Here is a 15111-nt window from a genome sequence, read left to right as displayed (position 1 = left end):
ATTTCTGTGGATAATGAAAAGTGGAAACCAAAATGGCAAAAGTGGAAATTTCCTTATACATCACAGCCCTTATGTAATTCCTAAATCCTAATTGCATTTGCTAATTGCTACTAACATGCTAGGAAGCTTCTGGCTTTATTTATCTACTACTCATTCATGCAACTGTAAGTTTATTAAAATTGATCCGATGAATTAATTTATTCTTTCCTACTAGATGCAGATGCTCGTATGTGTTAAAATCCAGGTACACTACTCCCTCAACACGATTAAAATGTTACATCAGCCGTATGCAATATCAAAAGGATAACAACTTGGATTCTGATTTCTTAACCAAAATTAAAAAGTTCATTGATTTTGTAAAGGCTGAGCAAAACTTACATAAATATGTCGTCAGTCTCGTCGCCACTCGGCAGTAGTCGGACGGCAGGCGGCGGTCGGAGTCGGACTTCAGGCGGCGGTCGGAATCGGTCTTCGGGTACGGCTGCGGCAGTTGTATGGAATTGTAGTTTGACCAAGAACAAGAAGTCGTATTGTAGATAGGGGACTAAGGGGAGAGCAAGTCGTCTTGAAGTCTTTAAAGTTCAAACTGCCCTACCGTCCGTATCTCAAACTCAAAGCAACCCCATTAGCCCAACATCTCAAAGGCCCAAAGCCCAACATCTCATCCAAATCGGGTTTCGGGCGGGTTCGGGTGATGAATCGTAGGATCCTACCCAATCCTATAATACCCGATTTAAAACTCGGATTCGGACTTCGGGGGGTTTCGGGTGATGATTTCGGATTCGGTTTCGATTTTTTTCGGTCGGTTTGTTCGGGTTTTTCGGATTTTGCTCAGCCCTAGTGTGATGGGGGATAGGGGTGGGGGCATGACGAACAATAGTAGCATGGTCGTGGTGGGTGGTGATGGAATTCAATTCCTTTCATTATGCAAAAGAATGATAAATTCATTAATTTGTGAAATTCAATGGAATTTAAATGAATGATTTTCATTCATTTCAAGAAATGAACCAAACAAAAGAATTGAAATTTAGTTAAAGAAATTTTCATTCCAATTCCATCAAATTCTTTCGAATTCCGTGAATCAAACACCCCTTTACTTATTGGGTTGGAATTACGTTAGAGTATTTGAACCCAACTTTCCTTCTATTCCTTATATTTGATATGATTATTAAGTCCTTACAAATATGTACATTAGACAATTGCGCTGTCACCTATACACATATACTTTAATTCTCTTCTTCATCTCTATATAACTCATTAGCATATATTTTCAGTATTTATTATCACATATGAAAAATTAAGAAAAGTAGTTGAGTATGACCTACTCAAGAAATACAGATACGTTATATCAATTGATTGATGACGAAAAAAAATATTATAAACAGAGAACATATCCAAGGTAACAAAACATACAAAAACATTTTGATTTATCAGCCTAACCAACCCAAGATTGCTTTGTAATTTTGATTTGAGTTGGGTTAGAGATTTTTTAAACTACATATATTCAGTTAAGTTGTAAAAAAGACTTCAACCCGATCAACTCAACTCATTTAGTCGAGCTTCTCGTATGGTGCTCTTTAATTCAGCCTCATCGTATCTTCACCATCATTTATGCTTTAAAACATGTGAAAAGCAAAAAAGAATTGTACCGATAGATGCACCAGACCCAAGCTTTTCAGCCTTCCTCCTAGCCCATGTCCAATGAGCAAAAAGAGCCTAAGCTTAACCACAAGAATGATACCTGATTGGTTTGAACTTGACTCCAAAGGTCAAAAGTACTTGGAGATCTCAGGTTCAAATCCAATTAAAAATAAAAATCTCCTTGTAGCCACGTAAGTTCAAACACGGTGACTCCGAACTATTTGCTAAGCAGGTGGTCACCATGAGATTAGTCGGCTCGCATAGCGGGTTAGATATCCAGGAAAAATAGCCTAAGCTTTTTTACGCAGATCAGGCCAAGCTTTCTTATGCCAGGTCGGGCCAGGATTTCGGATTTACAAAGTACCCAATTGGGCTTTATGAAGCTGGGCTTTTCGGGCTTTTTTTTGCATCTCTAAGTATAGATGGGCTAAAATGAATGGGACCCAAATGACTGAAGTTAAACTCATGATACCAGCCTTCCCAATACAAAATGTCAAAAACAATGTACCAAGAATCAACACATCTCAAGAGATACCAGAACCCGTAATCTCTAACAAAACAACATTTAAAACTGTTCGCATTCTACAACTTAATCAAACCTATTTCTTTTCTTCCTTCTCTGCCTCAGCAGCCCTCTTCAGCCTCGCACCCAGGTGACGTTTATTTGTCCTTTCAACACGTAGCTTGGCATACGCACTGAACGATTTCATCTCCTCAGTAACCTTTACTAATTCGACACTTGGCTTCTCCCTTACAATCGGCAATACTGGACCTTGAACCTGGGTCGCACTTGCAAGCTCCTCTGCCGTAGAGTCACCCGCCTGATCCAACAAACTTGTTAAAACCCACCAGCTAAAATGTAAAGGCCCCCTTCAGTATAGGAAAAGCCTTTGTACACCCTACTCCCAGACCCTACCTCCAAGTATAATATATTGGGTTCGTTTGCTTTGGTCTTTAACTGTGTATATGGCACAAACTCAAAAAAACTGGAAGATCAGAGAAATTAGACATAAGCAAGTTTACCTTTGTTTTCCTTGGGCGTCTTGGGAAGATGACTAGTTTAGCCTTGAAGGTTTTTAGCCTCTGAACATTAGCTTGCAAGCCTTCCAAGGAACGATTTCTGCGGCGATGATCCACAGCAATACCGATGGTTGGAGCAAGTTTCTTTGGAATACCCGCAGCCTGTTTTCACAGGTTAACCTTAGTTTTGTAAAATTGAACCACACCCACGTGTCTCGTAACTATCCTTCAAATTATTACTTACAAACTCCAAGTTCATCTATGTCAGTTTAAATAAGTGAAACAAAGCTCATAAAGCAAACAACCAACAATCTAAAAAATTAACATATATCAGACAATAACATGAAGAACAATCTAACAAGAATAGCTAACATTAAAGCCACCATAGCAACTCAATTTGCACCTACTGATTGATATAAAAGAAACAACATTTAACCACAAGGTTGGTGCCTGATTGGTTTGAGTTTGGGCTCCAAAGGTCAAAAGTGCCTGGAGGTCCCAGGTTCAAATCCAAGGAGGAATAAAAATCCCCTTGTGACCGAGAAGGTTCAAATGCAGGTGACTCCGGGCTACCTGCAAAGCAGGTGGTCGCCCTGGGATTAGTCGGCTCGCATAGCGGGTTGGATATCCAGGTTAATCAAAAAAAAAAACAAGATTACAAAACTCGAGTGTTATAACAGGGATATGTAACATTTTGGTCGGCATTTCTTTTAAATCTTTAGCTGCACATCTACTTAGTTTTCCACAAACTCCTAAACGAAATACAACTTAATTACGTAGACATAATACTGACTACCATACCTTCAACTCTTCAAGAGAAAATCCCCGACCCTCCCTAAGTTTCATGTTGTATTTCAAGGTTTGTCCATGAACCTGAGGACGAAGTGCTCCAGCAGGCCTCGGGAAAACTTTTACTGCCTTAGCTTGCCTGGCTGAAAATAAATGCACAAATAACCAGATTTAAATTGAGATGAAACTGAGATGAAACGTCAAAAGTGAAATCAGAAACAAACATCTAAAGCACTGATTCAACTTAAATTTCACAAACCTACCATTGCGTCTCCTTGTTTTGCGAGCAGGTTGGTTGAACCATGTCTTAACATAGTTCTGCCAATGCTTCTTGAAGTGCCCATTAGGGATAACATTGTTATGCTTTACCATGACTTCTCTGCAAAAGAAATCACACCATTTATATATGTATAGTTGCCTCATCAACTGCCCGTTAAAAATAACCTCAAAGTGGAAACTGTACATTAATCAAAGATTTGAACAACGATAGTGATTTTAAACGATAGAAAAAGTACTAATCTAATGTTTTAAAAAGATAATGGACACTTCCAAGGGGTTCCGTCCCTCTTATCTATAAAAAAGAGATAAAGAGAACAGTCTATAACATAGAATCCCTTCTTCTACAAGCAAAATTGTATATCTAATTAAAAGAAATGGACTAAAAGAATCGCCAAAATTACAAGTGCACATAGGATGGATTCGAGGGGTCGTGGCATTTAAACAACCCAGCCTCAGCCCTTGCAGGTTAGGTTGGGTTAGGAGGTTAATACTTAAAGGTTGATGCATAAGTTTTATGGAAGAAAGAACCTACATATCATATATGAGTTTATATTTAGTTGCAAACAGAGATAAACCATACTGTTACTAGAGATGGAAGAATTAATATATGATTTTAAGGTAAAACTAAAAACTACATATATCTGATAGATCTAGCAAGCCTGAAAACTAACAGAAATTTAATCAAACATTATCAGAACTTGAAGATTTTAGTATAATTCACATTTGGCCAGATGCCAACAATGGTATTTGGTTGTGTGATTCAAAATATCAGAGCTTCATGATGAACATGTTTAGCAGATTGAATATGCGATAAGTTGTTCTCCTAGTTTGTAAGGAAAGTCACACAAGCAACATAAATCATCATCTTTGATCCAATCAATATGCTTGTAACAGACAACTGGGAGTGAAATGAAAACATTATCTAGAATCTAGACAAGGATTGTTAGTTGATCCATGATTTGTTTCCTTTTCGTTTGTTTCCTTTTCGTTTGTTTCGAGAAATATATCGATCAATTCCGGTTCTTTCTCTTTCTCTTGATTCTTTTCCGATCGAGATGTATTGATCCTGTTCATGGATTAACGAAAATGTGCAAAAGCGCTATACATACAAACACACTTAAATTCGATCTCATACGCTAAACCCTAAAAGAGAAACACTAAACCATACCTGGATTGAGACCGTCGGGGAACAGAGGGCGAGAGCGGCGGACAGCAGAGTAGAACTAGGGATTTGAAGGCGGAAAGGGGTCTCTGGACTGGGCCTGGAAATACAGAATTTGGGTCGACCTTCGTATTACCTAACACTTGCTTTTTTTTTATTTGGTTAGTTAAATAAATGAATATGAGTAAGGATTTCGTTCGTTTTTTTTTAGGTAACGTTTGGTATGCAGACATAATTTGACAGGACAGAATTGAACAGGACAAAAGGGTAGGACTGGACAGGACATGACTAAACGGGACAGCACTGAACATAACAGGAGTATGTCTGGTGTTTGGTACGACTAGGACTGAACGGGACAGAACTAGATAAGCTACCCTCAAAATTTATTTGATGATTTTAAATATTTTATAATAGTTATAATTAACACAAATAAAGTAAATAATTAAATAATAAATATTTGTACATAATTTTCATATTTGTACCAAATTTGAATGAAAAATTTGATATAATTGATGGTAGTAGTGATGGTGGTGGAGGAGGTGGTTTTGGTTATTGTGGAGGTGGTGTTGGCCGACGGTAGTAGTGGCAGCTAGCGGTGGTCGTCGGTGGCCGACAGTGGTTTTGAAAGTAGAGGCAGTGGTGCTTGGTGGACGACGGTCGTTATAGAAGACATGAAGATGTTAGATTGTGGTGGTGGTGGCGGTGGCGGTTGACAACGATGGAGGAGGTAGTTGTGGTTGATCTAGTGAAGATAGTGGTGGTGGAGGTGAGGTGGCAATGAATGGTGGTGGTCGATGGTGGTCGTGGAGGAAGTTGTTGCAGTAGAGGAGGAGTTGAAGATGGCGAACGGCGGTAGTGGTGGTGGCAATGGACGGTGGTGGTTGGTGGTCGACTATGGTAGAGGTGGCAATGGACTTGGTGGACGGTGGTTGTGGAGGCAGTGGAGGATGTTGTTATAGTGGAAGAGGAGGTGGTCGTCGGTGACCGCCGGTAGTGGTGGCGGTGACCCAAACTAGCGGTGACCATTAAAACAAATATCATATTAAGGTTATATATCAAACTAGGGTAGATTAATAATATTTTAGTTTATGTTACATTCTTGTCCCATCTTGTTCCACCTATTTTGGTAGAACAAGAAAAGACCTCTTTTATCCCATGTTGTCCCACCTTGTCTCAGTTCTAGGCCCTGTCCTATGTCGGACCAAACGTGGGACAATGAGTTCTTGTTATATCTCATGCTGCACCAAACATGGGACAATGAGTTTTGTCTCGTCCTGTCTTGTCCCGTCCCATGTACCAAACGCAGCCTTAAGGATGAGTTAGTACATTAGACTTAACAAGATGGAACAAGGATCTTTCTTCTATATTTGGTAGGACTTTTATATGAAATAAAGTGAAACAAAATGAAATAGGTCTGTTCCACCCCTAACCCATGGAACAAGGTGGTGGAACATATTTATATTTTACCAATATGATTTCAAAATAAAACTTAGTTCTCTTCTAAAACATCAAATATGTCTCTCTTTTACATTATATTCATTCTTTAAATTTTATTTATTGTATTTTATGTTTTTTTAAACTTTTATTTTATTGTCCCCAAAATATTATTTTTATATGGTTTCTATATTTTCTTAATTTATGTAATTTATTATATATTAATTATAATAAATAATGTTGAAAATGAATTGAAAACTACATAAACTTTTTATTTTGGTATCATTTTAATTGTTTTAACGAAAACTTTCAAATGATATACTTTGTTATGAAAAATAATTATTTTATTATAATTTAATAAATCACATAAATATAATCAAAATATATAAATAACTCATTAAGGATAAATTGGTCATTTTACTTGTTTTATCATGTCCAGTTATATCTTATCAAACGTTGAACAACTATTCCGTCATGTTTTATTCTCTTGTGTGGACACCAAGCGCACCCTAATGTTTGTTCATTTATGTTTATATATTATTATATATATTTAATATCATGAAATTAATATGTAAAATCATTGATTGAATTAACTTTTTAGAATTTCTTCTTCATCCCTCCTAAATTTATCGGGTTTTTCAATTTGGTATGTTATTTTTAAGGAAGGAAATGATGAGTAATGGTGGTTGTTTTATAAATGAACACAAACAAGCATATTTCCTTAATGAACTAACATGAACACAATAATTACATTCGCTTACCATTTGTGTTTGGTTGTTTGTTCAATTAAGTTAAATGACTGAAAAAATGGGTTCATTTACGGTCGTATATATAATGTTTTTAACCGAAATGCTTTAACAAGAATGATAGATGTTGTTTACCAAATTTTTAATTAAGTTCTGTATGGATAAGTTTGTCTGTCTAGATAAAAATTTGTTGTTGTTTACTTTTTTACTGAATTAACCGTCTGGAAAGATAGAATTGACCGTTTTACCCTTTAGTTCATCAGATAAAATTTAACAAAAAAAAAACTTGTGAAATCAGGAACAATTTGCACCATAAACAATCAATGAACAATCTGAACTTGAGAGATGAGGGTTACAATTAGGTTCTAGGAAAGACGAACAGAAATGTAAATAGGGTTTTGAAATCGAAATTTGGAATGAAATAAACGAAATCTGAAACAGATAACAGATAACAAAAATTATTAGAAACTTCAAAAGAAACTTGGAACGAAATCTGGAATAGACAACAATAAACAAAAATTATCAGAATCTTCAAAGAAAATCTGAAATGAAAACAAAATCGAAATCGAGAATGAAATCAAAATCGAAAACGAACCTCAGAAACTTCAAAATAAATCTAGAACGAAATCGAAAACGAGAAGGAAATCGAGTTCTTCAATCTAGGAAGGAGATGCAATGGTGATTCGGGTTCTTGAATCGAGGAAGGAGATGCAGTTCTTGAATCGAAAACGAACATAAAATCAAAAAATGAAAACGAAATCAGAAAATGAAAGTAAAATTAAAAAACAAAATTGAGTTCTTGAATCTAGAAGGGAGACGTAGTTCTTGAATCGAAAACGAACATAAAATCAAAAAATGAAAACGAAATCAGAAAATGAAAGTAAAATTAAAAAACAAAATTGAGTTCTTGAATCTAGAAGGGAGACGTAGTTCTTGAATCGAAAACGAAAACGAAAATCAAAAAGCAAAATTTGAGATGGGATCTAGAACGAGGCGTACACAATGAAGGCGGCATGAAGGGGTAGGGTTGTCTTTTTTTTTTTTGGCTGAATGGACAAGAGCCATTTCCCATCTGTGCGAATAAGTCCATTTCTGTGCAATAAGCCCCAAGTAAACATCACATTTTGGCTGAGCGAATAAGCCTATCAACCCATTAAGCTCATTAAGTCATAACTAAACACCCCATAATCCAACTTGATCAACATTTACTTAATTAACGTTCACCCATTATATGTAGGTAAAAAAGGACTCATTAGAAGTCATGTGGGCACTTATTATTAGAAATCATTTGAGCACCATAATATATGTCGTGTACTTATTAATTGTATACAATATCATAATATATATCAGTGACAGGTTGAGTTGGGTCTAACCCAAATTCAATCTTATAAATCGACAATTTAACAGTTTAACAGATTAAATTTAATCGGATTTTCTATGAGTTGGATTGGACACTTTTTTGTGGCCTAACCAAAATAGTTACATTCGACTTCAAGGTAGTATTATAATTCAACCGACATATTGGTTCAATACAACCTGATTGAGCAAAACCATGTTTTTACACAAAAATGTAGTCACATCTCAGTAGTTGCCACAAGAAACCGAGGGAGAAAGAGAGAATCTAAGAGAAGTAAGTAACGTAGAACGAGAAATGGAAAGAGGTCGGTGCTCATAATCAGGAGTCTATATTGCAGCAACCTTGAGGTAATAAGCACTGTGATCACATATTTGATGTTATACACATGTTTGTTGAGTCGGTTAGTCGATCGAATAATAGATTTATATTGATTTTTCGGTTCAAATAGGAGATCATATGTTTGGATTAAACCATTAATGTTAAGGGTTAAATAGCTCGAACCCATGAGAGGAAAAGGGGCGGGGTTGTATGCTACTGGAACACAACTGTGTGGGGTTGCTAGTAGTCGAAACAACCATATACGTGACTAATCATGTTGCCCGGCCATGTACATGTATGGTCTTGAAAAAGGAACCGAGGTGTTGCTCGAACATATATATATGTATATATATAATGTGTGTGTGTATGTGTGTGGGGCAATATAGAACAAAACCATATAAGGGATTCATGGTAATTCATATAATGTGGATGGAATCTTGCAGATTGTTCTTTTAACTGTTTAATTTCAGGAGGCTTTTTAATTAAATCACAAAGTGTCGTAAAAGGTGTTGATGAACGATGACTATCAAGAAGCTTTATATCAAATTATGGAGTTCACATTAGGGGTGTTTATGGGTTGGGTTGATTGGGTTGAAGACATTTGAACAACTCAATCCAATGCTTGCGGTTTGGAAAAATCTTAACTCAATCCAACCCAAACCAAAGTGCAACCCAACCTGTACGGGTTGGTCGGGTTGATACTTTGATATATTAAAATATTCTTCTAACATTGAATATGTTATTTCTTTACTCATAATTTATTTTTCATCATCAACAAGTTGATACAATTTATCCATATTTCCTACGTATATCACATTCAGTTAATTTTCTCAATTTACATATATATGTTCACAGTTATTGAACATATATATGAATGAGTTATATAGAGATATGAATAGATTGAAAATATGTGTATATGAAAAGCATACATGATAGTGTAATTGTCTAATGTATATATTAATAGAAATTTAACAATCATATTAAATTCAAGAAATAAAAGGATATCGGATTCATCGGGTTGAGTTGGGTTCAAATAATAGTAACTCAATATCTACGGTTTGACAATTTTACAACTCAATTAGACATCGAGTTGCTTCGGATTGGGTTATTTCGTCTTCGGTTGGGTTGTGTTGATCGGGTTTTTGAGCACCCCTAGTTCACATAGTTATAAAGGGTAAACTGACGTTAATGGTATTTTATAATGGGAATAAAGTGATGTAATTGAAGTTAATAATTATTTGAGCACTTTAGTTAGGAGTTGAGAATATTATAAAATATCAAATTGACGTTATAGGGTGGTGTAAAGCTTAAAGCTTGGATTTAACTATATTTGACGGAGGTTGATCGAGTTGATTAAGTGGTGACTTTATTGACCAAAGTCACAAGGTTGGACCTTATTGACAAAGCTTTGACTTTTGGGTCATTTGTTTTTTTATGAAAACCTAGTCGTTAAGTAGCTATTATGGTTTAATAATTGTAGGTTATCTGTTAGGGGCGATGACTTGGCAACATACGCAGTCAGGTGAGTTTTCATAAGACTTTAATTGGGATACATGCTTATGTACAAATTATTTGAGCATTATGTTATATCTATGTACATGTTTATGGGCATGATACATGTATATGAATTATTATTGTAGGTTGCATGCTATTTGTTTACGTGTTTTTATACATTAATTAACATGTTATAAATGGGTTACTATTTTTAATCAGGTATATGGAATTAAGTTGATATGTCACAAGGGAAGGCACTTCCTATGGATGGGTCATCGGACAAGGGAGAGTCGTATAACCAATGGAATGCCGGTGACTGTAAGACCTTTATCTGATGCGACATAAAATGAGATTCCGTTATTATTTAAAGGGGTTTTGAAGCAAATGTGCATATTATTTTATTCAACTATGTGTTTGTTTTATGCATGATGAGACATGTAGGATTGTGTACGAAAACCATGAACTCATTGAGCTTTATAAAGCTGACTATTAGTATGCATCTTAGGAGCAAGATGATCAAGGGTGGAGAAGGGCAAGGTTCTCGCTTAGAGAATTATATTGTGATGTTCAGTTTCATGTTGAACTCGGTTTGTAACGTAACCCTGTATGGGATGGGTTAACGTTGGGTTTATTAATTTTATTTAAATTTTGTATGACTTCCACTGTAACAGACTTTATTAGTCGTTGTATTTCTGGTTACTTGTTGTTGTTTAATGAGAATATTGTTACACAACTCATGGTGATAAATGAGGGTGTTACACTACACACACCTCTTCCTTGAGTTCCCCATGCAAAAAGGTTGATTTAACATCAAGCTGATAGAGATTCCATCCCTTTTGAGCTGCTAGAAACACAATCATCCTCACGGTATCCATCATTGCAATCAGTGCAAATACTTCTTTGTAGTCAATCCTTTGCTGTTGCACGTACCCTCTAGCCACCAACTTCGCCTTGAACGTATCTAACTCTCCATTCTCTTTGGGTTTAGTCTTGTGCATCCACTTCTATCTTCTTTGCACCAGCAGGCAGGTCAGTAAGTTCCCACGTGTTATTCTTAAATCTATTGCCTTAATTTCCAGATACATAGCCATCTTCCAGTTGTCATGCTTGATTGCTTCTTCAAAGTGAGTAGAGCTAAATGCAGGATTATATCTTCTTCATCTGAAGATCTCTCCCCGTGCAGATTTATATCTTTTTCATCTAAAGATCTGTCCACGCTTACATAATCACGCATCCACACTGGAGGTCTTCTAACTCTTCCTCGCTCTAATCGTTCAAAATATGAAAGTTCGTTGGCTCTTTTTTAGACTTTTTCCATTATTTTTCCACATTAACTAGTTGTATATGCCATAAGGATGTATCTAACAGGTTTTAGAAAGTTCAAGAAGTTATTCAACATGTTTTTGAATACACAATGATTTATTTGTTCCAAAAAATTGTCCAAAAACGTAACCATTCCAAACCCTAAAGTCCATTGAGAGAAACGATCATGTGAGAAACTAAAAAGTTCTAAGATATAATTACAGTTTTTGGATACGTTTAATAATATATGATTAAACGTCTATATTTTTTTATCAATATAACATATACTTAATCATATATAATTAAACTTATATATAATGCATATAATATTAAAACTTATTTTTATAAAAAAATTATCTTGTGATTTAAACTCCCTTCTTTGATACGCCCAAAAAATGGATGGTGTTTTTATTTCTATGATTCCAACTTTTTCCGTGTCAATAACCCAACCAATCGATCCCATCCATCCATCCATCCATCCATCCATCCATCCTTTTAGATTCACAATCTTTCAGTTCCGTGCCTTACTACTTTTACGGTTTTACCCCTCTTTCTCTTTCTCTTTCTCTTTCCGATGCAACTGAAACAACTCTCCTGCACAATGACCGAATATCTGGGAAGCTGCCAACATCCATGAAAACCATCGCCACGATTTCATGGTTCGTATATATTTCAACCCTTTTTTGTTCATAACCTCCATCATCCATCTACTCCACCTTTCACCGATTTTAACTGCAACTATGCATCTTTAATCCACAGATTTTACTGATCTCACTGGTTTTTACCTGCTAAATTACACTCATGATTCTTGCTTTTGGATTCATTCCAGAAGAGACCCATGTTTGCTTGTATAACTACTTGCTTCGTTTCTTAGAAAAAGACAGAATTTTGCTTAAAAATTAAGCTCATTTTTGTGCCATGGAAATCAGCTTCAAATCAGCAACTTTCACCAGTATTCCGTTTTCTCTGAAGAGGGCATTCCAGAAGCAGTTAGTTTTGTATTAAGCACTACCTTTCTTAGCCTTTCATCTGAAAGAGGTAAGACTCAAGACTTGACCTAACAAATGGGAACAATTTCTATTGAACATACAGATGTTTAAGTGAAGATTGATCCCTAAAAGTATTGATTTTCAGATCGTTCAGCCATTTTTTTCAGCTTTTAGTTCTAATCTTGCTGATGCAGTTTTCAGTTTTGTGCTGTATGGTTATTCATATGTCCTCAATCCTTAGTATGTTTCAGATTCTTTTAGGACCGGACAGTACAAAAACTTGTCTTCCCATGTTTGGCGGGACATTAGATAGGGAGACAAGACAACTGATAAATTATTAAACTACCTATGTCAAATTGAAACCCTGTAACCTATCCAGACACGTCAGCATACCAAACGCACCCTTGGGGCACAGGGCTCAATCAGTTCATATTTACTAGTCTTGCTTTTTTGCTCACTTTTTCACAAGCCAGGGTCTTCATGGAAACAGTCAACTCTACCTTTGTGGGTAGAGGACAGACCTACATACATCCCACCCCAAATCCTACTTCCAAGTGGGATATATTGTGTTCGTTTGATTTACCACTAACGAGCATTATAACTTTTGACTTGCATTTTGCTTACATTTTGTAACTGTGTTCTCCTGCAACCAATTTTTACCAGTAAAATGTTGATGTTGTAACATTTGATGACATGGATGGCAAGTTTATCGTTCACTTCATTGTAAACCTGTAGCAAACAGGTATTTACGTCATCAAATGTTATATTTAAAGTTACAAGATCAACAGGTTACTGGTCAAACCGAGTACGAAATAGGAAATTTTGAAACTTTGTTGTATTCTTCACTTGATTGTTTATCCTCCTTTTCGTTACTAAATGCAGAAATTGCGGAACACCGGTAATAGACAAACATCCGTTGCAATGAGAGGATACAATGTAGAATATGCAGGGATTAACGAAGGAAGTTCTCCCACGGGTAACAAGATCAAGAAAATTTCGATTTTGCCCCTTATTTTTCTCATATTTTACGAGGTTTCTGGAGGGCCTTTCGGAGTTGAGGACAGTGTTAAGGCAGCTGGCCCTCTGTTAGCACTTATAGGGTTCTTAGTATTCCCGTTTATATGGAGTGTACCTGAAGCTCTAATAACTGCTGAAATGGGCACAATGTTCCCAGAAGATGGTGGTTATGTGGTTTGGGTCTCATCTGCTTTAGGTCCATATTGGGGGTTTCAGCAAGGTTGGATGAAATGGCTTAGTGGGGTCATCGATAACGCCTTATACCCGGTTCTTTTTCTCGATTATTTAAAATCCGGCATCCCGGCTTTAAGTGAGGGGTACCCACGAATCCTAGCGGTTTTAGCTTTGACGATTGCCCTCACGTATATGAACTTTAGAGGCATGACAATTGTAGGGTGGGTTGCTGTTCTTTTAGGGGTGTTTTCCATCCTCCCGTTTGTAATTATGGGTCTTGTTTCGGTTCCTAAGATTGAGCCTTCGAGATGGCTCGTGATGGATTTACATACGGTCGATTGGAATTTGTACTTGAACACACTCTTTTGGAACCTAAATTATTGGGACTCAATAAGCACACTTGCAGGAGAGGTGGAAAACCCAAAGAAGACTCTCCCTAAGGCTTTGTTCTATGCTTTGATCTTAGTAGTTGTTGGCTACTTTTTTCCGTTACTCGTTGGCATTGGTGCCGTTCCGCTCCAGCAAGAGCTTTGGACTGACGGGTATTTCTCGGAAATTGCTAAAATCATCGGCGGCGTGTGGTTGAGATGGTGGATCCAGGCGGGTGCTGCCATGTCGAACATGGGAATGTTCGTCACTGAAATGAGTAGCGACTCGTTTCAGCTTCTTGGAATGGCGGAAAGAGGCATGCTTCCGGAGTTTTTCGCAAAAAGATCCCGTTATGGAACTCCGTCAATCGGGATCTTGTTCTCGGCTTCTGGAGTCATCTTGCTTTCGCAGCTGAGTTTTCGAGAGATCGTGGCTGCGGAAAATTTCCTTTACTGTTTCGGTATGATTTTGGAGTTTATAGCTTTCGTAAGGTTAAGAATCAAGTACCCAGCCGTGGCTCGACCGTACAAGATACCGGTTGGAACCAGTGGAGCCGTGGTTATGTGTGTTCCACCAACCATATTGATTTGTATCGTTTTGGGTCTATCTTCGGTTAGGGTCATGACCGTAAGCATTGTTGCCATAGTTATCGGGCTCGTTTTGCAGCCGTTTTTGAAGCTTATCGAGAAGAAACGATGGATCAAGTTTTCTACAAGTGCTAATCTCCCAGATCTTCATAACGAGTCTTTGGTTTATTAGGGAAGTGCTGTTTGTATTTTTGTTGTATGATGAAGGATGGATTGTTTTTTGTGGTTAAATTTTGTTTTCTTTAAGTAACACATAACTTATACGTAATGCAATTAAAGTTGTACATTTCTTGCAACACACGATAATCGTATGCAAACAAGTCGAATTCGAGCTTGACTCAATGGTGTTAGACTTGCTCAAACTCGATTAAATTGCTCGATGAGTTCTCTTGATGCGGGATCGAGGTTGATATGAGAGCTCGAATAGCTTGAA

The 15111-nt window shown here is 36.7% G+C and overlaps 2 protein-coding genes across 4 annotated transcripts; one reads left to right on the top strand and one right to left on the bottom strand.

Annotated features, from left to right (window-relative positions):
- Positions 1–2079: 2079 nt before the first annotated feature.
- Positions 2080–4976, bottom strand: LOC112499635 (60S ribosomal protein L13-1-like). Its single transcript, XM_025102946.1, has 5 exons — positions 4898–4976; positions 3714–3829; positions 3463–3593; positions 2665–2823; positions 2080–2462 (listed from the first exon to the last, which is right to left on the bottom strand). The coding sequence occupies exons 2-5, from the start codon at positions 3820–3822 to the stop codon at positions 2241–2243; spliced, it is 621 nt and encodes a 206-aa protein (XP_024958714.1). The 5' UTR covers positions 3823–3829; positions 4898–4976; the 3' UTR covers positions 2080–2240.
- A 7157-nt stretch (positions 4977–12133) lies between these two features.
- LOC112529419 (probable polyamine transporter At1g31830) lies at positions 12134–14963 on the top strand. Of its 3 annotated transcripts, XM_025140693.1 has the most exons (3): positions 12158–12201; positions 12472–12580; positions 13414–14963. In XM_025140693.1, the coding sequence occupies exon 3, from the start codon at positions 13453–13455 to the stop codon at positions 14848–14850; it is 1398 nt and encodes a 465-aa protein (XP_024996461.1). In that variant the 5' UTR covers positions 12158–12201; positions 12472–12580; positions 13414–13452; the 3' UTR covers positions 14851–14963. The 3 variants fall into 3 exon arrangements, with proteins under 3 accessions (XP_024996460.1, XP_024996461.1, XP_024996459.1); XM_025140692.1 differs by lacking the exon at positions 12472–12580 and having other exon boundaries at positions 12134–12201; XM_025140691.1 differs by lacking the exons at positions 12158–12201; positions 12472–12580 and having other exon boundaries at positions 13408–14963.
- The last annotated feature ends 148 nt before the right edge of the window (positions 14964–15111 follow it).

This window comes from Cynara cardunculus (assembly GCF_001531365.2).
Source record: "Cynara cardunculus var. scolymus isolate 2C chromosome LG 16, CcrdV1, whole genome shotgun sequence".
Lineage (NCBI taxonomy): Eukaryota > Viridiplantae > Streptophyta > Magnoliopsida > Asterales > Asteraceae > Cynara > Cynara cardunculus.
The sequence above is the reverse complement of the archived record's forward strand: the minus strand, read 5'-3'. Positions and strand labels throughout refer to the sequence as shown.